We start from the raw sequence: 27,529 nt of genomic DNA on the forward strand, positions 1-27,529 counted from the left end.
AAGAAAACGTGAACGTTCTTCATACAACACACTGTAGCCATTTATCTGATCATTAGCGAAATGGAACCTGTAAATATGTCCTAAATCATAATAGAATTGTTCAATTTATTAAACTAGTCTACCTTGAGTGTGCAAAACATTAGGAACGTGGTTCTACACCTGGGTTGTTTGCTGTTTGGGGTTTTAGGCTGGTTTCTGTACAGCACTTTGTGACATCAGCTGATGTACGAAGGGCTTTATAAATACATTTGATTGATTGATAGGAACACTTTTCCATGACAGACTGGCCAGGTAAAACTATGATGCCTTATTGATGTCACTTATTAAACCCACTTCAGTCAGTGTGGATGAAGGAGACAGGTTAAAGAGGGATGTTTCAGCATTGAGACATGGATTGTGTATGTGCGCCATTCAGAGGGAGAACGGGCAAGACAACAGATGTTTGTGGCCTTTGAACAGGCCATGGTAGTCGGCGCCGGGCGCACCGGTTTGTGTCAGGAACTGCAATGCTGCCGGGGTTTCCCCACGCGCCACAGTTTCCTGCGCGTATCAAGAGTGGTCCACCAGCCAAAGGACGTGCAGCCAACTCGACAACTGTGGGAAGCGCTGGAGTCACCGACCACTTTCTCAGCGGTAACACCTGTTGGACGGAAGAACAAGAAAGGCATTTCCCGCTCCTCTTCCTTCTCAAATAAAAATCGAATCCTATTCCATCATTACCTTTCATCTCTCCCCCCCTCCCTCCTCTATATCATCTACTTCCCTGGTTCCTAGCCCCTTTGTTCCTTTCTGCGCTCCCTTCCTCTCCCTCTTCTTCCTCCCGGGTGAAGGAAGGCAAAGGAGGGCTGAAGGTGAAACCTCGGTTGGGTCCGTTCCAACTCTCTTTTATTCTGTGCCACCTGCCAAGCCATTTCAAGACCCTCCGTGTGCTCGTCCGTGCGCCTGTTACCGGCGGGCCGTCTTCATGGCCCGGCTAATTAAATACATCAGATGCTGGACTAAAAAGGCGCGGGTTTTGTCTTTCTCCCGGCAGGGTGTGAATTAATGAAATGGAGCGCAGAGACAGTGAACATTAGTGGGAGCGAGGGAGGCTCCACCCCTCTTTCTGACTTCCAACAGATGGGAAAGGGTGGCATCGTGCCAGGGGAGGCCCAGAGAGAGAGAGAGAGAGAGAAATCACATCCGAGAATCGGAGAAAAGAGTGAGGGGGTTCGGGAAAAAAACGAGAGAAAGAGGTGGAGGTACAGAGAGGACAAGTAGGAGGGAGAGCGACAGAGGTACAGAGAGGACAAGTAGGAGGGAGAGTGACAGGTACAGAGAGGACAAGTAGGAGGGAGAGCGACAGAGGTACATAGAGGACAAGTAGGAGGGAGAGCGACAGAGGTACAGAGAGGACAAGTATGAGGGAGAGCGACAGAGGTACAGAGAGGACAAGTATGAGGGAGAGCGACAGAGGTACAGAGAGGACAAGTAGGAGGGAGAGCGACAGAGGTACAGAGAGGACAGGTAGGAGGGAGAGCAACAGAGGTACAGAGAGGACAAGTAGGAGGGAGAGCGACAGAGTTACAGAGAGGACAAATAGGAGGGAGAGCGACAGAGGTACAGAGAGGACAAGTAGGAGGGAGAGCGACAGAGGTACAGAGAGGACAAGTAGGAGGGAGAGCGACAGAGGTACAGAGAGGACAAGCAGGAGGGAGAGCGACAGAGGTTCAGAGAGGACAAGTAGGAGGGAGAGCGACAGAGGTACAGAGAGGACAAGTAGGAGGGAGAGCGACAGAGGTACAGAGAGGACAAGTAGGAAGGAGAGCGACAGAGGTACAGAGAGGACAAGTAGGAGGGAGAGCGACAGAGGTACAGAGAGGACAAGTAGGAGGGAGAGCGACAGAGGTACAGAGAGGACAAGTAGGAGGGAGAGCGACAGCGGTACAGAGAGGACAAGTAGGAGGGAGAGCGACAGAGGTACAGAGAGGACAGGTAGGAGGGAGAGCGACAGAGGTACAGAGAGGACAAGTAGGAGGGAGAGTGACAGAGGTACAGAGAGGACAAGTAGGAGGGAGAGCGACAGAGGTACAGAGAGGACAAGTAGAAGGGAGAGCGACTGAGGTGCGGCGCTAACAAACACACGGCCACTCGCCGGCACTAGCCCACAATGGTGTCTCTTGGCCTCCCAAAATCTATGCCCATTAACCTAACTCACCCGGGTCTCACCCTGCAATACGGACCCAGCAGAGGAACGAGGAAGTGAGGAGGAGGAACGAGGGAGAGAGAAGGAAGAACGAGGGAGAGAGACGGAGGAACGAGGGAGAGAGACGGAGGAACGAGGGAGAGAGACGGAGGAACGAGGGAGAGAGGAGGAGGAACGAGGGAGAGAGGAGGAGGAACGAGGGAGAGAGGAGGAGGAACGAGGGAGAGAGGAGGAGGAACGAGGGAGAGAGACGGAGGAACGAGGGAGAGAGACGGAGGAACGAGGGAGAGAGACGGAGGAACGAGGGCGGGGCTAAGAGTGAAGAGCGAGTGGGACCAGGGGAGAGGAAAGATGGGATGTGAGAGAGGGACTACGAGAAACGAGACAGGGAAGAGGAGAGAGAGAAACCCAAGGGGGAAGATGAAGGAGGTGAGGTGGTGGGGGGGGGGAGACTAGGAGAGGGGGTCTCTGTAACCCAGAGGTGTTTGAGGAAGTCGGCAGCACACTAGATATGAAGTGTGAACTCTTAGGGAGTACTCTGGGGAGTGAGAAAGTGTGTAAGTAAATAGGCCTCCGGCTGTAGAGCAGAGTACAGAGTACAGAGTACAGAGTACGGGGCGAAGAGATTGCGACAAGAGGACCCGCTTCAGCTACCATCACTGTAATTATAACCAAGTCAGTTACAGCACCTAGCCTCCATTAAAAACAGGAAAATTACAAGAGCACACACACGCTAACACACACACGCTAACACACACACGCTAACACACACACGCTAACACACACAAGCTAAAACACACAAGCTAACACACACAAGCACGCACACAAACACACACACAGGCATGCTAGCGCGCACACACACACACACAAGCACGTACACAAACACACACACAGGCATGCTAGCCCGCACACACACACAAGCACGCACACAAACACACACACAGGCATGCTAGCGCGCACACACACACACAAGCACGCACACAAACACACACACAGGCATGCTAGCGCGCACACACACACACACACAAGCACGTACACAAACACACACACAGGCATGCTAGCCCGCACACACACACAAGCACGCACACAAACACACACACAGGCATGCTAGCGCGCACACACACACACACACATAAGCACGCACACAAACACACACACAGGCATGCTAGCGCGCACACACACACACACACACAGGCATGCACACAAACACACACACAGGCCCGCTAGCGCGCACACACACACAAGCACGCACACAAACACACACACAGGCAAGCTAGCGCGCACATACACACACACACACACACACGCACGCACACAAACACACACACAGGCATGCTAGCGCGCACACACACACACACAAGCACGTACACAAACACACACAGGCATGCTAGCCCGCACACACACACAAGCACGCACACAAACACACACAGGCATGCTAGCGCGCACACACACACACACAGTCACGCACACAAACACACACACGCTAACACACACAAACACACACACAGGCATGCTAGCCCGCACACACACACACACACAAGCACGCACACAAACACACACACAGGCATGCTAGCGCGCACACACACACACAGGCATGCACACAAACACACACAGGCTAACACACACAGGCACGCACACAAACACACACACAGGCATGCTAGCGCGCACACACACACACACACACACACAAGCACGCACACAAACACACACACAGGCATGCTAGCGCTCACACACACACACAGGCACGCACACAAACACACACACACTAACACACACAAGCACGCACACAAACACACACACAGGCATGCTAGCGCGCACACACACACACACACAATCACGCACACAAACACACACACAGGCATGCTAGTGCGCACACACACACACAGTCATGCACACAAACACACACACGCTAACACACACAGGCACGCACACAAACACACACACACAGGCAAGCTAGCGCGCACACACACACACAGGCACGCACACAAACACACACACACAGGCATGCTAGCGTGCACACACACACACACAGGCACGCACACAAACACACACACGCTAACACACACAAGCACGCACACACAGGCATGCTAGCGCGCACACACACAGGCACGCACACAAACACACACACGCTAACACACACAGGCACGCACACAAACACACACACAGGCATGCACACAAACACACACACAGGCCTGCTAGCGCGTGCACACACACAGGCATGAACACAAACACACACGCTAACACACACAGGCACGGACACAAACACACACACAGGCATGCTAGCGCGCACACACACACACAGGAACGCACACAAACACACACACGCTAACACACACAGGCACGCACACAAACACACACAGGCACACACAAACGCTAACACACACACACACACACAATGCTAGCGCGCACACACACACACACACACTTGCGTGCCAAGGCAGACTGTAGGGGGTGAGGGAGGGTCTACGATAGGCTGGAAGCTTAGACAGACAGCTTCCCTGGAGACCAGCTCTACATCACCCAACACAGACGAAGGAAACAAGGTGTATGTGTGTGTGTGTGTGTGTGTGTGTGTGTGTGTGTGTGTGTGTGTGTGTGTGTGTAGTTACGTGTGTCATGTCCTCATAAGTCCTTACCTCTCACACAGACGAAACTCCCTAAAACACATGCACAGTTGAACACACACAAAACTCACTAAACCCCCTCTCTCTTTCTGTACCCCGCACGCGCACACACACCTAATCACAGATGGGCCGCTCTAGCCAGTGTATCAGCACTCTGCTAGACTCCACAGAACAAGGTCTCTCTCTTCACACCGGTTCAGAACCTCTTCAGCACTGTACTGAGTGGCTCAAACACACCAGGACACGCAATTAGTTCCACACGTAACAAGAGACACAGGACACATGAGCAAGTACTCAAAACACACCCCCACAGTAGTAAAGCAACACAAGTATTGTGAAGAAGCCCCCCCCCCCCACACACACACACAAAATAAAACATGAGAAGAGGCTGTGTGTGTGCCAGTGCGTGTTGATTCCCAGCCTAATTCCTCAGTTTAGTGGAGCATTACGGCTGATCAATAGTGCTGGTGCTGGGGGCCCGTGGGAGTGGTGGGGGACTGCTGTCTCTGCATATTCATGCCATTAACACAGAATAGAGCAGTACTCCACTGGGGCTGCCGCTGATGGGGACTGACAAGACCAATCGCCCGCTACAGTCCCAACGAGGAGAGAGCTCTCGCTCTACCACTATGCTGTTCCCTCTCTCTCTGTCTGTACTGCTAGCCTCTCTCTCACTCTCTCTGTCTGTACTGCTAGCCTCTTTCTCACTCTCTCTGTCTCTACTGCTAGCCTCTCTCTCTGTGTGTCTGTACTGCTAGCCTCTCTCTCGCTCTCTGTCTGTACTGCTAGCCTCTGTCTCTACTGCTAGCCTCTCTCTCTCTGTCTGTACTGCTAGCCTCTGTCTCTACTGCTAGCCCCTCTCTCTCTGTCTGTACTGCTAGCCTCTCTGTCTCTCTGTCTGTACTGCTAGCCTCTGTCTCTAATGCTAGCCTCTCTCTCTCTGTCTGTACTGCTAGCCTCTGTCTCTCTCTGTCTGTACTGCTAGCCTCTCTGCCTCTACTGCTAGCCCCTCTCTCTCTGTCTGTACTGCTAGCCTCTCTGTCTCTACTGCTAGCCCCTCTCTCTCTGTCTGTACTGCTAGCCTCTGTCTCTACTGCTAGCCTCTCTCTCTCTCTCTCTCTCTCTGTCTCTACTGCTAGCCTCTCTCTCTCTCTCTCTCTCTGTCTGTCTGTTCTACTAGCCTCTCTCTCTCTGTCTGTACTGCTAGCCTCTCTCTCTCTCTCTGTCTACTGCTAGCCTCTCTCTCTGTCTGTACTGCTAGGCTCTCTCTCTCTCTCTCTCTCTCTCTCTCTCTCTCTCTCTCTCTCTCTCTCTCTCTCTCTGTACAGCTAGCCCCTCTCTCTCTCTCTCTGCCTCTACTGCTAGCCTCTCTCTCTCTCTGTCTCTACTGCTAGCCTCTCTCTCTCTCTGTCTCTACTGCTAGCCTCGCTGACTCTACTGCTAGCCTCTCTCTCTCTCTCACTCTCTGTCTGTACAGCTAGCCTCTCTTTCTCTGTGTCTCTACTGCTAGCCTCTCTCTCTCTCTCTGTCTCTACTGATAGCCTCTCTCTCTGTCTGTACTGCTAGCCTATCTGTCTCTACTGCTAGCCTCTCTCCCTCTCTGTCTGTTCTACTAGCCTCTCTCTCTGTCTGTACTGCTAGCCTCTCTCTCTCTCTCTGTCTGTACTGCTAGCCTCTCTCTCTCTCTCTGTCTGTACTGCTAGCCTCTCTCTCTCTCTCTCTCTGTCTGTACAGCTAGCCTCTCTATCTCTCTCTCTCTCTCTCTCTCTCTCTCTCTCTCTCTACTGCTAGCCTCTCTCTCGGTCTCTACTGCTAGCCTCTCTCTCTCTCTCTGTGTCTCTACTGCTAGCCTCTCTCTCTCTCTCTGTCTCTACTGCTAGCCTCTCTCTCTCTCTCTCTCTCTCTCTCTCTCTGTCTCTACTGATAGCCTCTCTCTCTCTGTCTGTACTGCTAGACTCTCTGTCTCTACTGCTAGCCTCTCTCTCTCTCTCTCTCTGTCTGTACTGCTAGCCTCTCTCTCTCTCTGTCTACTGCTAGCCTCTCTCTCTGTCTGTACTGCTAGCCTCTCTCTGTCTGTACTGCTAGCCTCTCTCTCTCTGTCTGTCTGTTCTGCTAGCCTCTCTCTCTCTATCTGTCTGTTCTGCTAGCCTCTCTCTCCCTGTCTGTACTGCTACCCTCTCTCTCTGTCTGTACTGCTAGCCTCTCTCTCTGTCTGTACTGCTAGCCTCTCTCGCTCTCTGTCTCTACTGCTAGCCTCTCTCTCTCTCTCTCTCTCTCTCTCTCTCTCTCTCTCTCTCTCTCTCTCTCTCTCTCTCTCTCTCTCTCTCTCTCTCTCTCTCTCTCTCTCTCTCTCTCTCTCTCTCTCTCTCTCTCTCTCTCTCTCTCTCTCTCTCTCTCTCTCTCTCTCTCTGTCTGTTCTGTTAGCCTCTCTCTCTCTCCCTCTCTGTCTGTACTGCTAGCCTCTCTTTCTCTCTGTCTGATCTGCTAGCCTCTCTTTCTGATCTGCTAGTCTCTCTCTCTCTCGACTGCTAGCCTCTCTCTTTGTCTGTCTGTACTGCTAGCCTCTCTCTCTCTCGGTCTGTCTGTTCTGCTAGCCTCTCTCTCTCTCTGTCTTTACTGCTAGCCTCTCTCTCTCTATGTCTGATCTGCTCGCCCCTCTCTCTCTGTCTGATCTGCTAGCCTCTCTTTCTCTCTGTCTGATCTGCTAGCCTCTCTTTCTCTCTGTCTGATCTGCTAGCCTCTCTTTCTCTCTGTCTGATCTGCTAGCCTCTCTTTCTCTCTGTCTGATCTGCTAGCCTCTCTCTCTCTGTCTCTCTGTCTGATCTGCTAGCCTCTCTCTCTCTCTCTCTGTCTGATCTGCTAGCCTCTCTCTCTCTCTGTCTGTACTGCTAGCCTCTCTCTCTCTGTGTCTGTACTGCTAGCCTCTCTCTCTCTCTCTGTCTGTACTGCTAGCCTCTCTCTCTACGTCTGTACTGCTAGCCTCTCTCTCTGTCTGTCTGTACTGCTAGCTGCTAACTCCCTGTAAAACACCCACAAATAATACACCCTTCTTGGAACAGGCATTAAGTCCATACAGTCACAACCACTCATATTCTACCAGGAAAATCCAAGCCAGTCAGCCCTGAGGGACTCTTCTCAGTAAACCAGTAACACTTTGTCCTCAGTATTTTTTTCTCTCTCTCTCTCTCATTCACTCACTCAGTCTCTCTCTCTCTCTCACTCAGTCTCTGTCTCTCACTCAGTCTCTGTCTCTCACTCAGTCTCTGTCTCTCACTCAGCCTCTGTCTCTCACTCAGCCTCTGTCTCTCACTCAGTCTCTGTCTCTCACTCAGTCTCTGTCTCTCACTCAGTCTCTGTCTCTCACTCAGTCTCTGTCTCTCACTCAGTCTCCCTCTCTCTCACTCAGTCTCCCTCTCTCTCACTCAGTCTCCCTCTCTCTCACTCAGACTCACTCACTCAGTATCTGTCTCTCTCACTCAGTCTCTCGCTCAGTCTCTATCGCTCACTCTGTCTCTCTCTCGCTCACTCTCAGTCTCTCTCTCTCTCGCTCACTCTCAGTCTCTCTCTCTCTCGCTCACTCTCAGTCTCTCGCTCGCTCGCTCACTCAGTCTCTCGCTCGCTCACTCACTCAGTCTCAGTCTCAGTCTCTCGCTCTCTCAGTCTCTCGCTCTCTCAGTCTCTCGCTCTCTCAGTCTCTCGCTCTCTCTGTCTCTCTGTCTCTCTGTCTCTCGCTCTCTCGCTCTCTCTGTCTCTCTGTCTCTCTGTCTCTCGCTCTCTCTGTCTCTCGCTCTCTCTGTCTCTCGCTCTCTCTGTCTCTCGCTCTCTCTGTCTCTCGCTCTCTCTGTCTCTCGCTCTCTCTGTCTCTCGCTCTCTCTGTCTCTCGCTCTCTCTGTCTCTCTGTCTCTCGCTCTCTCGCTCTCTCGCTCTCTCTGTCTCTCGCTCTCTCTGTCTCTCGCTCTCTCTGTCTCTCGCTCTCTCTGTCTCTCGCTCTCTCTGTCTCACGCTCTCTCTGTCTCTCGCTCTCTCTGTCTCTCGCTCTCTCTGTCTCTCGCTCTCTCTGTCTCTCGCTCTCTCTGTCTCTCTCGCTCAGTGGGCTATTCGCACAAAGACACAAGATGGGATGTGAAAGTTGACGCTCACATCTCCCACTGCCTTTACACTGGCCGTGTGCGGGGGTGTGTGTGTGTGTGTTAGTTGGCCGTGAACTGCCCACGTGCCACATTCTCAAAGCAATTCGCTACAGTCATCAATATTACAAAATGCTGTCTTGTTGAATACAATGCCTACCTGAAGACAGTGCAGTGCCTGACTCATCCTACTCACAACACCGTTTCACCCACTTCCCTTCACAATGTAAGAATGTTGTCTGCCCTCAAACATGATTACAGGTTGTCGATGGAATGTCTCAAACAGTCAGACAGAACTGAATATTTCTAGTGATTACTTACTTAAATATCTTATTTAACTAGGCAAGAACACTGTCCCCTGCCATTCATTTGTTTCCAGCCTCTCCTTCCTCCTCTCGTTCCCTTTACATAAATCCTTCCATCCCTCTCTTCTTACCTTCACAGCTGCTGTGGCCCTCCTCGTAACCCGCTGAACAGCTGCACTTCCCGATGGGCACCAGCCACTCCCCTTCGGCGCTGCAGTGCATCCTGGGAGGGCTGTCCGTGTCCACCTCGGAATTGTTGACGCAGGCTCCCCTGACTTCCACCAGGGTGGCGAACGCCGCCTCGGCAACCGTATCGGAAAACACAGCCAGGTTCTGCACCGTGGCCAGGCAGCGCTTGTAGTACACCCGCACCGCCACCAGGGCCACGCACGCCCCCACGTCCTGGAACGCCAGGTGGAACCCTTTCCGGTTCAGGTGTCCGATCTCCCGCACCTCCGTGTTGAGCTTCATCTTCCTCTCGCCCAGGTCACCCTGCGTGAAGCTCTCGTCGGCGGCGATGGTGTCGATCTTGGTGTAGCGCTCCTCGCGGGTCACCCGGCCCAGGTCTTTGTCCGACTCCACGTAGAGCAGGTTGAAGGTCTCCTTGCAGGTGCCCGCCACGCCCGGGATGCTGTTGCAGTCGCGCAGCGTGAACTGCAGCTCCACGAAGATGCGCTGGCCGCCGCGCCGCGCCACCCAGCCCGTCTGCAGCCAGTTGTTCTGCAGCGCCGGCTCCATCACGTTACACACCTGGTAGGTCCTGATGGGCTTGTACTTCTCATCCACGCCACTGATCTCCTCCCACTGGGGAGATGGTGAGGAGAAGAAGTATGAGAGAGGGAGAGAGATAAAAGGAGGGATGAGGGGAGGCAGAAAGAGAGCGCGAGAGTAATGGATAGTGGGTGTGACAGAGGTATTGGAAGGAGGGAAGAGGGACAGACAAACACAGGAGCTGGTGAGGGTCATCTGAAAGACATTATAACCCAGACAGGGTACATGTAAACATCATGTGTGGGTTTCTGTCTGGTACCAGGGTTTCAGTCCTAGGAGGAGTAAACAAGGAGAGAGAGAGAGCGAGAGAGAGAGAGAGCGAGAGAGAGAGAGAGAGAGAGAGAGAGAGAGAGAGAGAGAGAGAGAGAGAGAGAGAGAGAGAGAGAGAGAGAGAGAGAGAGAGAGAGAGAGAGAGAGAGAGAGAGAGAGAGAGAGAGAGAGAGAGAGAGAGAGAGAGAGAGTGAGTGTAAGGAGGAGTAAACAAACCTCAGAGTGTGTGTGTGTTAATGTGTCTCCGCAGACACAAACCCACACATGATATTGAGAAGGAGTAAATGAGCCACTAGAGTGTGTGTGTGTGTGTGTGTGTGTGTCTCCATCTCCACACAGAGAGACTAATTACAGTGGCGGGGGCCTCCACAGAGACTATAGAGCTGTAAAGCAGCTCACAGCCGCCCACTGACACTACGGGGAGGGAAAATGCAAATGGCTGCCACGTCCAGAATTAACTGGGTAAATAAAGAACAGATTGGAGGGGAGACGTGCCCACATGGCCGTCGTCATTTTGGACTGCAGGTGAAATTGACTCACCATCCGTGCAGAACGAGCGACGGACCAGCTCTGCTAAATACTCTAGCGGGACTGCATTCGCTAGCCAAACAAATGAACACGTTGAAATCTATCCATCGGGATTCTGTATTGTGTATCGTTTAATTGACGTCACAATAGTCAGGAGATGTTCCTGGGTCAGATCGCACGGTCAGGCAAAACCCTGTCTATGGCCATTCATCCCAACTGGGGGCCAGGGTCTATAATCACGAAGCCTCGAGGGTAAGGAACGCTGATCTGAGATCATTTTGGGCATTTAAATCCTAACGAATGAGAGGGGAGACGCCTGGTGAACGTGGTGCTGGAGCGCTAGGCTCCTCCCACCCCAGGCACAACTCACCGCGTCGCTGCTCGGGAACACGTCGCAACCCGTCGGGAAAAATTAGTGAGCGGTGATGAAGTGTTAAGCCCGGGCACATTAACACGGGCACGGACAGGCACATGAACTGATGTCAGGACTGACACGGAGATCGACCTTTTACGCTGAAGAACCAGTTGAAGAAGCAGTTCATTGGTTATAATTACCCATCTGGTCACAGTATGGTGCTGCTAAGTCTACGTGGCGACACAGCCACAACATGACTCAGACACGCTTTCATCCTAAAAGGGGAGCTGGCTTCGGTGGTGCCGTGCAGATCCACGGGACACATTTAGCTTTCTATCTGTGACTTGTGGTCAACTTGTGGTCATCTTGTGGTCCTCTGTAGCTCAGTCGGTAGAGCACGGAGCTTGCAAACGCTAGGATAGTGGGTTTGATTCCCAGGACCAGCCAAACGTCAAAATACATGCACGCATGCCTGTGAATCTTCTACATGGCATACGTCATATGAACATACTGTGGTTGGAGCCGCAACATGGGACTGGGTGGTTTATCTAAGCCTACGTCTTGTGGTTTTGGTGACAGACGGGTATGAATGACTTTCAAAATGTACGCGTCATCCTAAAGCAGTCTGACTGTGTTATATGAACTGGACCAAGTCTATTCATCTCGGCTTCAGAACTTAGCATGTGGCCTCTTTACAAGCTCCATCGATTCATTAAGAGCATAATAAATCCTCCAGTGTCTTGTATTTTACTGATAAAACCTATGAGTGGAAGATAAATGAGGAGCCGGTGACTTCAAAAACCACTTCATCTTCAGTCATTATTTTTTTTTTTTTTACCTCCCGCCACTGGCTATTATCCATCATTCATAAGTTGGAGTGTGGGTTTTTACAAGCCAAAATCGATAGCGGAAGGGACAATTTATGTGGCTGTGTGTGTCTGGACGGTGGGCGCAGGGACGTCCTGTCCGGGATTAGACCATTGATTCGCGCGCAGTGATGAGCTCGGCTCTGTTCTGTTCAGGGAGGGACAGAGAGAGGCAGAATGAATGGAGGGGGAGGGAGGGAGGGAGGAGCGCAGAGGGGCAGAGAGGTGGGGCCAGCTGTCCACTAACAGTCCATTTGGGCAGCGTGCTCCCTGGAACTGTGCCCACTGGGGGGGGGGGGGGGGGGGGGGGGGCTGTTCTCAGTTAGAAGCAAGCTGGACTACTCCATGACACAAAGTGTGTAGGCACACATATGCATAGGCACATACATTGAAACATGCACTCACACACGCACTCACAGAAATGCACACACACACACACACACACACACACACACACACACACACACACACACACACACACAGAAATACACAGGTAAAACATGTATATTCAAAGGACACAACGGACTGGTACACTCACTCCATTGGAGGGGTACGACGTCCAGCCGAGCTCTGCCTGAGTTTCTTTAGAGTTCAGCAGGACCACTGGAAGAGAAAAGGTGGGAAAGAGACAGAAAGAGAGGGAAAAGAAAGCGGGAGAACAGCATTAGGTCAGTCGAAGAACAGCACGCACGTCGTTCCATGCTGTCAAGTCAGAGTCCAACACCATTCGTCATCTCACAGTCTCGTTGCATTAGGCATTTCAGTCAGTAAGCAGACACTCTTATCCAGAGTGACTTACAGAGGCATTCCTATTAGCAACCGCATATCACAGTCATAGGAAGCCGACAAGGGGCGCCGTACTACCATGGCTGACCCTGTAAAACAACGAGTTTCACTGCACCAATCCGGTGTATGTGACATCAAAACATGTATTTTCTACATGTTTCCTCAATAAAGTAGATCAGCTTAGTCACTAGTCTCGATTACGTGCATTACATCACCGGTGGATATGATAGAGCGCTTACAAACATCTAGACTTCTTACAAATCCAGAGGATGCCCAGACCATCTCTCCGTGAAATAAGGAGGAGGGCAATAGCCACTGTAGTTGAGATTGACTCTTGGACATAACTTTAGAACACAGTTGAAAATGAGGTGATGACACTCTTGAAAAGCTGCACTTAAAGTAATAACAGCCCACATACAAATTTGAGATTTGGCTAATCCCAACAGTTCCATCGCCGGCAAAATACTTCCAAGTGATACAAATATGTTTTCATAAGTGCATTGATAGCATCTGTTCAGGAATTAAGCTTGTAGGACAACATGTTTTTCATCCTGTAACTTTAAACAACAGCAGCTACTAGAAAACAAGCCGGGGCATTAAGGACACCAAGGGTATCCAGAGTCTCCTTTCAGCACCATGGACAGCAAACAGCTAGAGCCAGTGGTTCAGCACACTAGACAGCAACACTGCCACTGCTGCAGCTTCAGGACCTTGGACAGCACATTGTAAGCCATGACAACCTACATACAGAACTGCTTTTCAGGACCTTGGACAGCCCTCCAGTACCCATCCAACATTTAGGCAGCCTGACCACATAAGCGTCGGTTTCTTTCGGATTCGACAGAACCTTGCACACTATAATATTAATACCGGATGACACATAGCAACCATAGCAAGTCTTCACTGATGCTTCAGAATCTTGGACAGCAGCGCTTCCATAAAAACCCACTGATATTTAGCAGCCTTTGACGGAGGCGCTTGCATAATGTGCCCCGTCAGCACCTTGGACAGTGCTCAGAACATTTTCCTGGACCCCACATCCTTGGAGAGAACTCTTTACACCCTGGGCCAGGCTCTGTTTATCACTGATAACACACAGCATTTTAGAGCGCTGTTAGAGAAGAGAGTAAGGGAGAGAGTGAGAGAAAGGGGGAGAGAGAGAGAGAGAGAGAAAGGGGGGAGGGAGAGAAAAAAAGGGGGAGGAAGAGAAAAAAAAGGGAGAGAGAGAGAGAGAGAGAGAAAGGGGGGAAGGGGGGAGAGAGAGAGAGAGAAACGGGGAGAGAGAGAGAGGAGAGAGAGTAAAGGGATCAGAATGACAGATGCCAGAGTGTGATAGAGAGTGACTAAATAAAGAAGGCAACGGGATCTGAAAGCCCCAGTCAGCAGTGTGTATGGAAAGTCAGTGTTCTGATCACACAATGACTAATCAGAATAATCCCACCCTAGTTAGACGTGCTAATGGGCCTTTGAGAGAGAGAGAGAGACTAATGAAATGGCCGTGACCAATATCAACAGCTAAACACAGATTTCCAGGGGATCATTTTATAAATAATTGTCTATAATTTAGTTTATGACAATGTGGATATCAGAGTCCAGCCATGAATCTTAATGTTGTGGTTTTGATTCAGTGCCAATGGGGCTGGCTAGTGTCCTTCAAAGAGGATGTGATGAATGTCAACGCAGAGTTCTGACACAATGTCAGATGTACAAAGTCATTTGATCAGAAGATTTATTACAGGTAGTATAAAACAACCTTTTGAAATGGAGAAAAATACCGCTAATCTCGCTTTGGACGGCAATTGAACTAAGCAGCAAAGCAAGGAACATACAGCTGTTAGCCTAACTTTTCATTCTGTTCATTTCAGAAAGAGGACACTGTGACGTCAACGGAAGTCCTTTGTTGAAGTCCTATTTGTCTCAGGTACAAAGTGAAAGGGAATTGTCCTTTCCTCGAGCGGCAGCAGTGACGAGCCAGGCAGCCCTGGCATTCAACAGAAGGGCATTTAGTACTAAACACACAAATGAACTGGAGAGAGTCCTTGTTCCATCTAGCAAGTAAGGGCCTCTCTTTCGTCATCCTGAAAAAGCACTTGTGCATCGTTTACTCATTTGCGGTGAAATTGGAGTTACTCGGCCTTACTGACACTGAATTCATATCCCTACATTGCTAGCAAGTAAAGACAAAAGGGATGGAATGAGGGAAGAGAGACCGCTGTATGGAAGGATTATAACAGAACACTGTTCAATGAATACAGCGAAGGCACATATTCTCCCACAATGGTTCCTAGAGAATGGCGGTGGCAGGAATTGTTAGCAGGGCAGTAGGTGTGTAAAAGGGTGAAAGGTAAAATTTTTCTTTGTGTTGCCATTTACTTAGCGATAGTGTGTTTGTGCGTGCGTGCGTGTGTGCGTGTGTGCACACGCCTTTCAAATACATTTCACTACAGTGAAATGAGAGCCACAGACTGAAGAGTGTACGACAGCGTGTTTATCTGAAAGGAGTGGGAAGAGCAGCCACGAAGCAGACAGCAAGCTGGTGCCAGTGCTAATCTCCTTACACACACACACACACACACACACGCACACACACACACACACACACACACACATATAATTCCCTTCCTGAGTCCCAGTGAAAGGGAGAATTATGAAATGAGCCCCATAAAGTTCAATAGAGAGGATTATCCACATGTTGTTCCAGTGTCCTCCCTGCAACCCCCAAGCAATGTATCAGGCTGCATCCAAACCAGCAGGCCCGAGGCTCAGCCAGAGAGGAGACTGGGATAGGCAGGCCAATGACCCAGGGGGAGATCTTTTGTCCACACATTATCCCTCTAATAGGACGACACTAAGAAGTAGAGGGAGAGAGATAGATATACACACACAGAACAAAAATATTAAACGCAACATGTAAAGTGTTGGTCCCATGTTTCATGAGCCAAAATAAAAGATGTCAGAAATGTTTCATACAAACCCAAAAGCTTATTTCTCTCAACTTTTGTGCACACATTTGTTTACATCCCGGTTAGTGAGCATTTCTCCTTTGCCAAGATAATCCAGCCACCTGACAGGTGTGGTATTTCAAGAAGCTGATTAAACAGCATGAACATTACACAAATGCACCTTGTGCTGGGGACAATAAAAGGCCACTTTTAATGTATTTTTTTTTACCGTTTCTCACACAACACAATGCCACAGGTGTCTCAAGTATTTAGAGCATTTAGCAGTACGTCCAACCGGCCTCACAACACGTGTAACCGCGCCAGCCCAGGACCTCCACACCCGGCTTCTTCAACTGCGGGATTGTCTGAGATCCTTCAACTTGACAGCTGACGAAACTGTGGGTTTGCACAACCAAATAACTTTTGCGCAAGCTGTCATAAACAGTCTCAGGGAAGCTCATCTGCGAGCTCGTCATCCTCGCCAGGGTCTTGACCTCGTCATCCTCGCCAGGTCGGCGTTGTAACTGACTTCAGTGGGTACAGTGCCTTGCGAAAGTATTCGCCCCCCTTGAACTTTGCGACCTTTTGCCACATTTCAGGCTTCAAACATAAAGATATAAAACTGTATTTTTTTGTGAAGAATCAACAACAAGTGGGACACAATCATGAAGTGGAACGACATTTATTGGATATTTCAAACTTTTTTAACAAATCAAAAACTGAAAAATTGGGCGTGCAAAATTATTCAGCCCCCTTAAGTTAATACTTTGTAGCGCCACCTTTTGCTGCGATTACAGCTGTAAGTCGCTTGGGGTATGTCTCTATCAGTTTTGCACATCGAGAGACTGACATTTTTTCCCATTCCTCCTTGCAAAACAGCTCGAGCTCAGTGAGGTTGGATGGAGAGCATTTGTGAACAGCAGTTTTCAGTTCTTTCCACAGATTCTCGATTGGATTCAGGTCTGGACTTTGACTTGGCCATTCTAACACCAGGATATGTTTATTTTTGAACCATTCCATTGTAGATTTTGCTTTATGTTTTGGATCATTGTCTTGTTGGAAGACAAATCTCCGTCCCAGTCTCAGGTCTTTTGCAGACTCCATCAGGTTTTCTTCCAGAATGGTCCTGTATTTGGCTCCATCCATCTTCCCATCAATTTTAACCATCTTCCCTGTCCCTGCTGAAGAAAAGCAGGCCCAAACCATGATGCTGCCACCACCATGTTTGACAGTGGGGATGGTGTGTTCAGTGTGATGAGCTGTGTTGCTTTTACGCCAAACATAACGTTTTGCATTGTTGCCAAAAAGTTCAATTTTGGTTTCATCTGACCAGAGCACCTTCTTCCACATGTTTGGTGTGTCTCCCAGGTGGCTTGTGGCAAACTTTAAACGACACTTTTTATGGATATCTTTAAGAAATGGCTTTCTTCTTGCCACTCTTCCATAAAGGCCATATTTGTGCAATATACGACTGATTGTTTTCCTGTGGACAGAGTCTCCCACCTCAGCTGTAGATCTCTGCAGTTCATCCAATGTGATCATGGGCCTCTTGGCTGCATCTCTGATCAGTCTTCTCCTTGTATGAGCTGAAAGTTTAGAGGGACGGCCAGGTCTTGGTAGATTTGCAGTGGTCTGATACTCCTTCCATTTCAATATTATCGCTTGCACAGTGCTCCTTGGGATGTTTAAAGCTTGGGAAATCTTTTTGTATCCAAATCCGGCTTTAAACTTCTTCACAACAGTATCTCGGACCTGCCTGGTGTGTTCCTTGTTCTTCATGATGCTCTCTGCGCTTTTAACGGACCTCTGAGACTATCACAGTGCAGGTGCATTTATACGGAGACTTGATTACACACAGGTGGACTGTATTTATCATCATTAGTCATTTAGGTCAACATTGGATCATTCAGAGATCCTCACTGAACTTCTGGAGATTGTTTGCTGCACTGAAAGTAAAGGGGCTGAATAATTTTGCACGCCCAATTTTTCAGTTTTTGATTTGTTAAAAAAGTTTGAAATATCCAATAAATGTCGTTCCACTTCATGATTGTGTCCCACTTGTTGTTGATTCTTCACAAAAAAACACAGTTTTATATCTTTATGTTTGAAGCCTGAAATGTGGCAAAAGGTCGCAAAGTTCAAGGGGGGCGAATACTTTCGCAAGGCACTGTAAATGCTCTCCTTTGATGGCCACTGGCACGCTGGAGAAGTGTGCTCTTCACGGATGAATGGCGGTTTCAACTGTACCGAGCAGATGGCGTCGCGTGGGAAAGTGGTTTGCTGATGTCAATGTTGTGAACAGAGTGCCCCATGGTGGCGATGGGGTTATGGTATTGGCAGACATAAGCTACGGACAACGAACACAATTGCATTTTATCAATGGCAATTTGAATGCACAGAGATATACAGTGATGAGATCCTGAGGCCCATTGTTGTGTAATTCGTCAGCCGCCATCACCTCGTGTTTCAGCATGATAATGCATGGCCCCATGTTGCAAGGATCTGTACACAATTCCTGGAAGCTGACAATGTCCCAGTTCTTCCGAGGCCTGCATACTCAGACATGTCAGCCATTGAGCATGTTTGGGATGCTCTGTTCCAGTGCCCACCAATATCCAGCAATTACACACAGCCATTGAAGAGGAGTGGCACAACATCCCACAGGCCATAATCAACAGCCTGATCAAGTCTATGTGAAGGAGATCTGTCACGCTGCATGAGACAAATGGTGGTCACACCAGATACTGACTGGTTTTCTGATCCAGGCTTCTACCTTTTTTTAAGGTATCTGTGATCAACAGATACACATCTGTATTCAGTCATGTGAAATCCATAGATTAGGGCCTAATGAATTCACTTCAATTGACTGATTTCCTTATATGAACTGTAACTCAGTATTTTTGTTCAGTGAACAAAGTCTGACTTAAAAAATGCAGTTGAACATGAGCGGCTACATGAGCGCAGACAAAAACGGATGAGTGTAAAATACACAGAAGACACAAACACACACATAATAATTCCACTCCCCGGGTCCCAGTGAAAAGGTTAAAAAACGTCAACCATGTAAATACGAAAAAAGCGTAAAAAAATTTGAGATATTTTTTGAAAAGATAACGGACATTTATTTTCTAAGTTGCAATGTGTTCTTTTTTAGGCAACCTGACCAAATTCATAGAAATTTGAGGTCTATACCTGTCACTCTCATTGAAAGCAAGTCAAAGAAGTGGTAGAGCTGTTCTATGCGCTCTATTTCTACGCTCCCCATGCATAAGTTGAGTTTTTACTTTGGGCTTTGTACACCAGATTCAAAACAGCTGAAAAAACAATATTTTTGTTGATGGAAAATATATTTCACAGCGGTTTAGATGGTACAATGATGCACTACACCAGTGGTCACTAACCTTTTCTGATTCAAGATCCATTTCTATAGACCCAATACATTATCACTGCATATTGGCTATGCTTCAGTTGCTCTGCCAATGTTCATTAGAAATCATTTAGAAATGATATTACACATTTAGGTATTTGATCACACTGGTAATATACCATTTGGTGTATTAATTGTGAGGCACAGTTAAGTGAGCATAATATATATAAATATATTACACACGCACACACACACACACACACACACACACACACACACACACACACACACACACACACACACACACACACACACACACACACACACACACACACACACACACACACACACACACACACACACACACACACACACACACACACACAAACAACAATTCTAAAGTTTGGGGTCACTTAGAAATGTCCTTGTTTTTGAAAGAAAAGCACTTTTTTTTGTCCACTTAAAATAACATCAAATTGATCAGAAATACAGTGTAGACATTAATGTTGTAATTGACTATTGTAGCTAGAAACGTCTGATTTTTAATGGAATATCTACATAGGCGTACAGAGGCCCATTATCAGCAACCATCACTCCTGTGTTCCAGTTGTGTTAGCTAATCAAAGTTTATAATTTCAAAAGGTTAATTGATCATTAGAAGACCCTTTTGCAATTATGTTAGCACAGCTGAAAACTGTTCTGATTAAAGAAGCAATAAAACTGTCCTTCTTTAGACTAGTAGAGTATCTGGAGCATCAGCATTTGTGGATTCGATTACAGACTCAAAATGGCCAGAAACAAATAACTTTCTTCTGAAACTCAGTCTATTCTTGTGAATGAAGGTTATGCCATGCGAGAAATTGCCAAGAAACTGAAGATCTCATACAACGCTGTGTACTACTCCCTTCACAGAACAGAGCAAACTGGCTCTAACCAGAATAGAAAGAAGAGTGGGAGGACCCGGTACAGAACTGAGCAAGAGGACAAGTACATTAGTGTCTAGTTTGAGAAACAGATGCCTCACAAGTCCTCAATTGGCAGCTAGCTTCATTAACTAGCACCCGCAAAACACCAGTCTCAATGTCAACAGTGAAGAGGCGACTTCGGGATGCTGGCCTTCTAGGCAAAGTTGCAAAGAAAAAGCCATATCTCAGACTGGCCAATAAAAATAAAAGATTAAGATGGGCAAAATAACAGACACTGGACAGAGGAAGATTGGAAAAAAGTGTTATGGACAGACAAATCTAAGTTTGAGATGTTCAGATCACAAAGAAGAACATTCTTGAGACGCAGAAAAAATGAAAAGATGCTGGAGGTGTGCTTGACGCCATCTGTCAAGCATGGTGGAGGCAATGTGATGGACTGGGGGTGCTTTGTGTGTTAAAGTGGTAGATTTGTACAGGGTAAAAGGGATCTTGAAGAAGGAAGGCTATCACTCCATTTTGCAACGCCATGCCATACCGTGTGGACGGCACTTAATTGGAGCCAATTTCCTCCTACAACAGTACAATGACCCAAAGCAGAGCTCCAAACTATGCAATAACTATTTAGGGAAGAAGCAGTCAGCTGGTATTCTGTCTATGATGGAGTGGCCAGCACAGTCACCGGATCTCAACCCTATTGAGCTGTTGTGGGAGCAGCTTGACCGTATGGTACGTAAGAAGTGCCCAGCAAGCCAATCCAACTTGTGGGAGGTGCTTCAGGAAGCATGGGGTGAAATCTCTTCAGATCACCTCAACAAATTGACAACTAGAATGCCCAAGGTCTGCAAGGTTGTAGTTGCAGCAAATGGAGGATTCTTTGACGAAAGCTTCTGTTGAATCTGACAATTAATCTTAATGGTTGTACAGTCGTCTCAAATAAAACTGTGAAGGACCTCGGCGTTACTCTGGACCCTGATCTCTCTTTTGAAGAACATATCAAGACCATTTCAAGGACAGCTTTTTTCCATCTATGTAACATTGCAAAAATCAGAAACTTTCTGTCCAAAAATGATGCAGAAAAATTAATCCATGCTTTTGTCACTTCCAGGTTAGACTACTGCAATGCTCTACTTTCCGGCTACCCGGATAAAGCACTAAATAAACTTCAGTTAGTGCTAAATACGGCTGCTAGAATCCTGACTAGAACCAAAAAATTTGATCATATTACTCCAGTGCTAGCCTCTCTACACTGGCTTCCTGTCAAAGCAAGGGCTGATTTCAAGGTTTTACTGCTAACCTACAAAGCATTACAAGGGCTTGCTCCTACCTATCTCTCTGATTTGGTCCTGCCGTACATACCTACACGTACGCTACGGTCACAAGATGCAGGCCTCCTAATTGTCCCTAGAATTTTTAAGCAAACAGCTGGAGGCAGGGCTTTTTCCTATAGAGCTCCATTTTTATGGAACGGTCTGCCTACCCATGTCAGAGACGCAAACTCGGTCTCAACCTTTAAGTCTCTACTGAAGACTCATCTCTTCAGTGGGTCATATGATTGAGTGTAGTCTGGCCCAGGAGTGGGAGGGTGAACGGAAAGGCTCTGGAGCAACGAACCGCCCTTGCTGTCTCTGCCTGGCCGGTTCCCCTCTTTCCACTGGGATTCTCTGCCTCTAACCCTATTACAGGGGCTGAGTCACTGGCTTTACTGGGGCTCTCTCATGCCGTCCCCGGAGGGGGTGCGTCACCTGAGTGGGTTGAGTCACTGATGTGGTCATCCTGTCTGGGTTGGCGCCCCCCCCCCCCCTTGGGTTGTGCCGTGGCGGAGGTCTTTGTGGGCTATACTCAGCCTTGTCTCAGGATGGTAAGTTGGTGGTTGAAGACATCCCTCTAGTGGTGTGGGGGCTGTGCTTTGGCAAAGTGGGTGGGGTTATATCCTTCCTGTTTGGCCCTGTCCGGGGGTGTCCTCGGAGTGGGCCACAGTGTCTCCTGACCCCTCCTGTCTCAGCCTCCAGTTTATGCTGCAGTAGTTTATGTGTCGGGGGGCTAGGGTCAGTTTGTTATATCTGGAGTACTTCTCCTGTCCTATTCGGTGTCCTGTGTGAATCTAAGTGTGCGTTCTCTAATTCTCTCCTTCTCTCTTTCTCTCTCTCGGAGGACCTGAGCCCTAGGACCATGCCCCAGGACTACCTGACATGATGACTCCTTGCTGTCCCCAGTCCACCTGGCTGTGCTGCTGCTCCAGTTTCAACTGTTCTGCCTTATTATTATTATTCGACCATGCTGGTCATTTATGAACATTTGAACATCTTGGCCATGTTCTGTTATAATCTCCACCCGGAACAGCCAGAAGAGGACTGGCCATCCCACATATGCTCTCTCTAATTCTCTCTTTCTTTCTCTCTCTCGGAGGACCTGAGCCCTAGGACCATGCCCCAGGAATACCTGACATGATGACTCCTTGCTGTCCCCAGTCCACCTGACTGTGCTGCTGCTCCAGTTTCAACTATTCTGCCTTATTATTATTCGACCACGCTGGTCATTTATGAACATTTGAACATCTTGACCATGTTTTGTTATAATCTCCACCCGGCACAGCCAGAAGAGGACTGGCCACCCCACATAGCCTGGTTCCTCTCTAGGTTTCTTCCTAGGTTTTGGCCTTTCTAGGGAGTTTTTCCTAGCCACCGTGCTTCTACACCTGCATTGCTTGCTGTTTGGGGTTTTAGGCTGGGTTTCTGTACAGCACTTTGAGATATCAGCTGATGTACGAAGGGCTATATAAATACATTTGATTTGATTTGATTTGATTTGACGAAAGCAAAGTTTGAAGGACACAATTATTATTTCAAGTTAAAAATCATTATTTAAAACCTTGTCAACGTCTCGACTGTTTTTCCTATTCATTTTGCAACTCATTTTCATGGAAAACAAGGACATTTCTAAGTGACCCCAAACTTTTGAACGGAGTGTATGTAGTACCAGTCAAAAGTTTGGACACACCTACTCATTCAAGGGTTTTTCTTTATTTTTACTATTTTATACATTGTAGAATAATAGTGAAGGCATCAAAACTATGAAATAGCATGTGAAATCATGTAGTAACCAAAAAAAGTGTTTTATATTTGAGATTCTTCAAAGTAGCAGCCCTTTGCCTTGATGACAGCTTTGCACACTCTTGGCATTCTCTCAACCAGAGGTTGAGGTAGTCACCTGGAATGCATTTCAATTAACCTCTACTGGATTAAGTCCCGAAATCTGGACAGGTGTTGCTCAATATTCAACAATGTGACTAGAATGACGCTGTAAACAACAGCCAACTTTCTGGGACATAGACATGTCTTATGAGGGCAGAAAGCTTAAATTATTGTTATATTCTAAATGCAGTGTCCAATTTACAGTAGCTATTACAGTGAAAAAAGACCATGCTATTGTTTGAGGAGAGTGCACAACAACAAAAAACCTTTATCACGGCCACTGGTTTGATACATTCACCTCTGAAGGTAAATAATGTACTTCCATTCAGTAATCTTGCTCTGATTTGTCATCCTGAGCGTCCCAATGTAGCATAGTTTTAATCAAACAAAATATATTTTTATATCCTAACACGATTCATGTTTTATACAGCGTTTCTCATGAACTTGCAACAAAACAATCAATGTAATATAAACTGCTAAACCTCTTTTCACCCAGTCAAATTCGAATTCTGCGCAATCCTTAGACACTTTAGAAGGCAACCATGTATGTATGTACACACAATACAGTTCAAAAGTTTGGGGTCACTTAGAAATGTCCTTGTTTTTGAAAGAAAAGCACATTTTTTTGCCCATTAAAATAACATCAAATTGTGTAAATAGAGTGTAGACATTGTTAATGTTGTAAATGACTGTTGTAGCTGGAAACGGCAGATTTTTAATGGAATATCTACATAGGCCACACACACACACACACACACACACACACACACACACACACACGTGGCCAAAATTTGAGAATGACACAAATAAATATAAGTCTGCTGCCTCAGTTTGTATGATGGCAATTTGCATTTACCCCAGAATGTTATAAAGAGTGATCAGATGAATTGCAATTAATTGCAAAGTCCCTCTTTGCCATGCAAATGAACTGAATCCCCCAAAAACATTTCCACTGCATTTCAACCCTACCACAAAAGGACCAGCTGACATCATGTCAGTGATTCTCTTGTTAGCACAGGTGTGAGTGTTGACGAGGACAAGGCTGGAGATCACTCTGTCATGCTGATTGAGTTTGAATAACAGACTGGAAGCTTCAAAAGGAGGGTGGTGCTTGGAATCATTGTTCTTCCTCTGTCAAACATGGTTACCTGCAAGGAGACACGTGCCGTCATCATTGCTTTGCAGAAAAAGGGCTTCACAGGCAAGGATATTGCTGCCAGTAAGATTGCACCTAAATCAACCATTTATCGGATCATCAAGAAGTTCAAGGAGAGCGATTCAATTGTTGTAAAGAAAGCTTCAGGGCTCCCAAGCAAGTCCAGCAAGCGCCAGGACTGTCTACCTAAAGTTGATTCAGCTTTGGGATCGGGGCACCACCAGTACAGAGCTTGCTCAGGAATAGCAGCAGGCAGGTGTGAGTGCATCTGCACGCACAGTGAGGCGAAGACTTTTGGAGGCTGGCCTGGTGTCAAGAAGGGTAGCAAAAAAGCCACTTCTCTCCAGGAAAGACATCAGGGACAGACTGATATTCTGCAAAAGGTACAGGGATTGGGCTGCTGAGGACTGGAGTAAAGTCATTTTCTCTGATGAATCCCCTTTCCGATTGTTTGGGGCATCTGGAAAAAAGCTTGTCCAGAGAAGACAAGGTGAACACTACCATCTGTCCTGTGTCATGCCAACAGTAAAGCATCCTGAGACCATTCATGTGTGGGGTTGCTTCTCAGCCAAGGGAGTGGGCTCACTCACAATTTTGCCTAAGAACACAGCCATGAATAAAGAATGGTACCAACACACCCTCCGAGAGCAACTTCTCCCAACCATCCAGCAACAGTTTGGTGACAAACAATGCCTTTTCCAGCATGATGGAGCACCTTGCCATAAGGCAAAAGTGATAACTAAGTGGCTCGGGGAACAAAACATCAATATTTTGGGTCCATGGCCAGGAAACTCCCCAGACCTTAATCCCATTGAGAACTTGTGGTCAATTCTCAAGAAGAGGGTGGACAAACAAAAACCCACAAATTCTGACAAACACCAAGCATTGATTATGCAAGAATGGGCTGCCATCAGTCAGGATGTGGCCTAGAAGTTAATTGACAGCATGCCAGGGTGGATTGCAGAGGTCTTGAAAAAGAAGGGTCAACACTGCAAATATTGACTCTGCATCAACTTTGACACTTGTGAAATGCTTGTGATTATACTTCAGTATTCCATAGTAACATCTGACAAAAATATCTAAAGACACTGAAGCAGCAAACTTTGGACTACAGGAAGAAACCCAGCCCAGTCACGGACCAGGATGTCTTGCTCCCAGGCAGACTAAATAACTTTTTTGCCCGCTTTGAGGACAATACAGTGCCACTGACACGGCCTGCAACGAAAACATGCGGTCTCTCCTTCACTGCAGCCGAGGTGAGTAAGACATTTAAACGTGTTAACCCTCGCAAGGCTGCAGGCCCAGATGGCATCCCCAGCCGCGCCCTCAGAGCATGCGCAGACCAGCTGGCCGGTGTGTTTACGGACATATTCAATCAATCCCTATACCAGTCTGCTGTTCCCACATGCTTCAAGAGGGCCACCATTGTTCCTGTTCCCAAGAAAGCTAAGGTAACTGAGCTAAATGACTACCGCCCCGTAGCACTCACATCCGTCATCATGAAGTGCTTTGAGAGACTAGTCAAGGACCATATCACCTCCACCCTACCTGACACCCTAGACCCACTCCAATTTGCTTACCGCCCAAATAGGTCCACAGACGATGCAATCTCAACCACACTGCACACTGCCCTAACCCATCTGGACAAGAGGAATACCTATGTGAGAATGCTGTTCATCGACTACAGCTCGGCATTCAACACCATAGTACCCTCCAAGCTCGTCATCAAGCTCGAGACCCTGGGTCTCGACCCCGCCCTGTGCAACTGGGTACTGGACTTCCTGACGGGCCGCCCCCAGGTGGTGAGGGTAGGCAACAACATCTCCTCCCCGCTGATCCTCAACACTGGGGCCCCACAAGGTTGCGTTCTGAGCCCTCTCCTGTACTCCCTGTTCACCCACGACTGCGTGGCCACGCACGCCTCCAACTCAATCACCAAGTTTGCGGACGACACAACAGTGGTAGGCTTGATTACCAACAACGATGAGACGGCCTACAGGGAGGAGGTGAGGGCCCTCGGAGTGTGGTGTCAGGAAAACAACCTCACACTCAACGTCAACAAAACTAAGGAGATGATTGTGGACTTCAGGAAACAGCAGAGGGAACACCCCCCTATCCACATCGATGGAACAGTAGTGGAGAGGGTAGCAAGTTTTAAGTTCCTCGGCATACACATCACAGACAAACTGAATTGGTCCACTCACACAGACAGCATCGTGAAGAAGGCGCAGCAGCGCCTCTTCAACCTCAGGAGGCTGAAGAAATTCGGCTTGTCACCAAAAGCACTCACAAACTTCTACAGATGCACAATCGAGAGCATCCTGGCGGGCTGTATCACCGCCTGGTATGGCAACTGCACCGCCCTCAACCGTAAGGCTCTCCAGAGGGTAGTGAGGTCTGCACAACGCATCACCGGGGGCAAACTACCTGCCCTCCAGGACACCTACACCACCCGATGTCACAGGAAGGCCATAAAGATCATCAAGGACATCAACCACCCGAGCCACTGCCTGTTCACCCCGCTATCATCCAGAAGGCGAGGTCAGTACAGGTGCATCAAAGCTGGGACCGAGAGACTGAAAAACAGCTTCTATCTCAAGGCCATCAGACTGTTAAACAGCCACCACTAACACTGAGTGGCTGCTGCCAACACACTGACACTGACTCAACTCCAGCCACTTTAATAATGGGAATTGATGGGAAATGATGTAAATATATCACTAGCCACTTTAAACAATGCTACCTTATATAAATGTTACTTACCCTACATTATTCATCTCATATGCATACGTATATACTGTACTCTATATCATCGATGGTATCCTTATGTAATACATGTATCACTAGCCACTTTATACTATACTATGCCACTTTGTTTACATACTCATCTCATTTGTACATACTGTACCCGATACCATCTACTGTATCTTGCCTATGCTGCTCTGTACCATCACTCATTCATATATCCTTATGTACATATTCTTTATCCCCTTACACTGTGCACAAGACAGTAGTTTTGGAATTGTTAGTTAGATTACTTGTTATTACTGCATTGTCGGAACTAGAAGCACAAGCATTTCGCTACACTCGCATTAACATCTGCTAACCATGTGTATGTGACAAATAAAAT

General features: G+C 47.9%; 1 protein-coding gene across 2 annotated transcripts in view; it reads right to left on the reverse strand.

Annotated features, from left to right (window-relative positions):
- The window catches only part of LOC110487605 (ephrin type-A receptor 7-like), a 186,975-nt gene that overhangs the window by 128,672 nt on the left and 30,774 nt on the right, over positions 1-27,529 (reverse strand). For both annotated transcript variants that reach the window (XM_036971408.2, XM_090228176.1), the window contains exons 2-3: positions 12,570-12,634; positions 9,373-10,045 (exon numbers count right to left, since the gene is read on the reverse strand). In XM_036971408.2, coding sequence (XP_036827303.1) covers positions 9,373-10,045; positions 12,570-12,634 — 738 coding nt within the window. The remainder of the gene's footprint in view (positions 1-9,372; positions 10,046-12,569; positions 12,635-27,529) is intronic.

Source organism: Oncorhynchus mykiss, chromosome 30, assembly GCF_057628025.1.
Source record: "Oncorhynchus mykiss isolate SJ-2025 chromosome 30, ASM5762802v1, whole genome shotgun sequence".
Classification (NCBI taxonomy): Eukaryota; Metazoa; Chordata; class Actinopteri; order Salmoniformes; family Salmonidae; genus Oncorhynchus; species Oncorhynchus mykiss.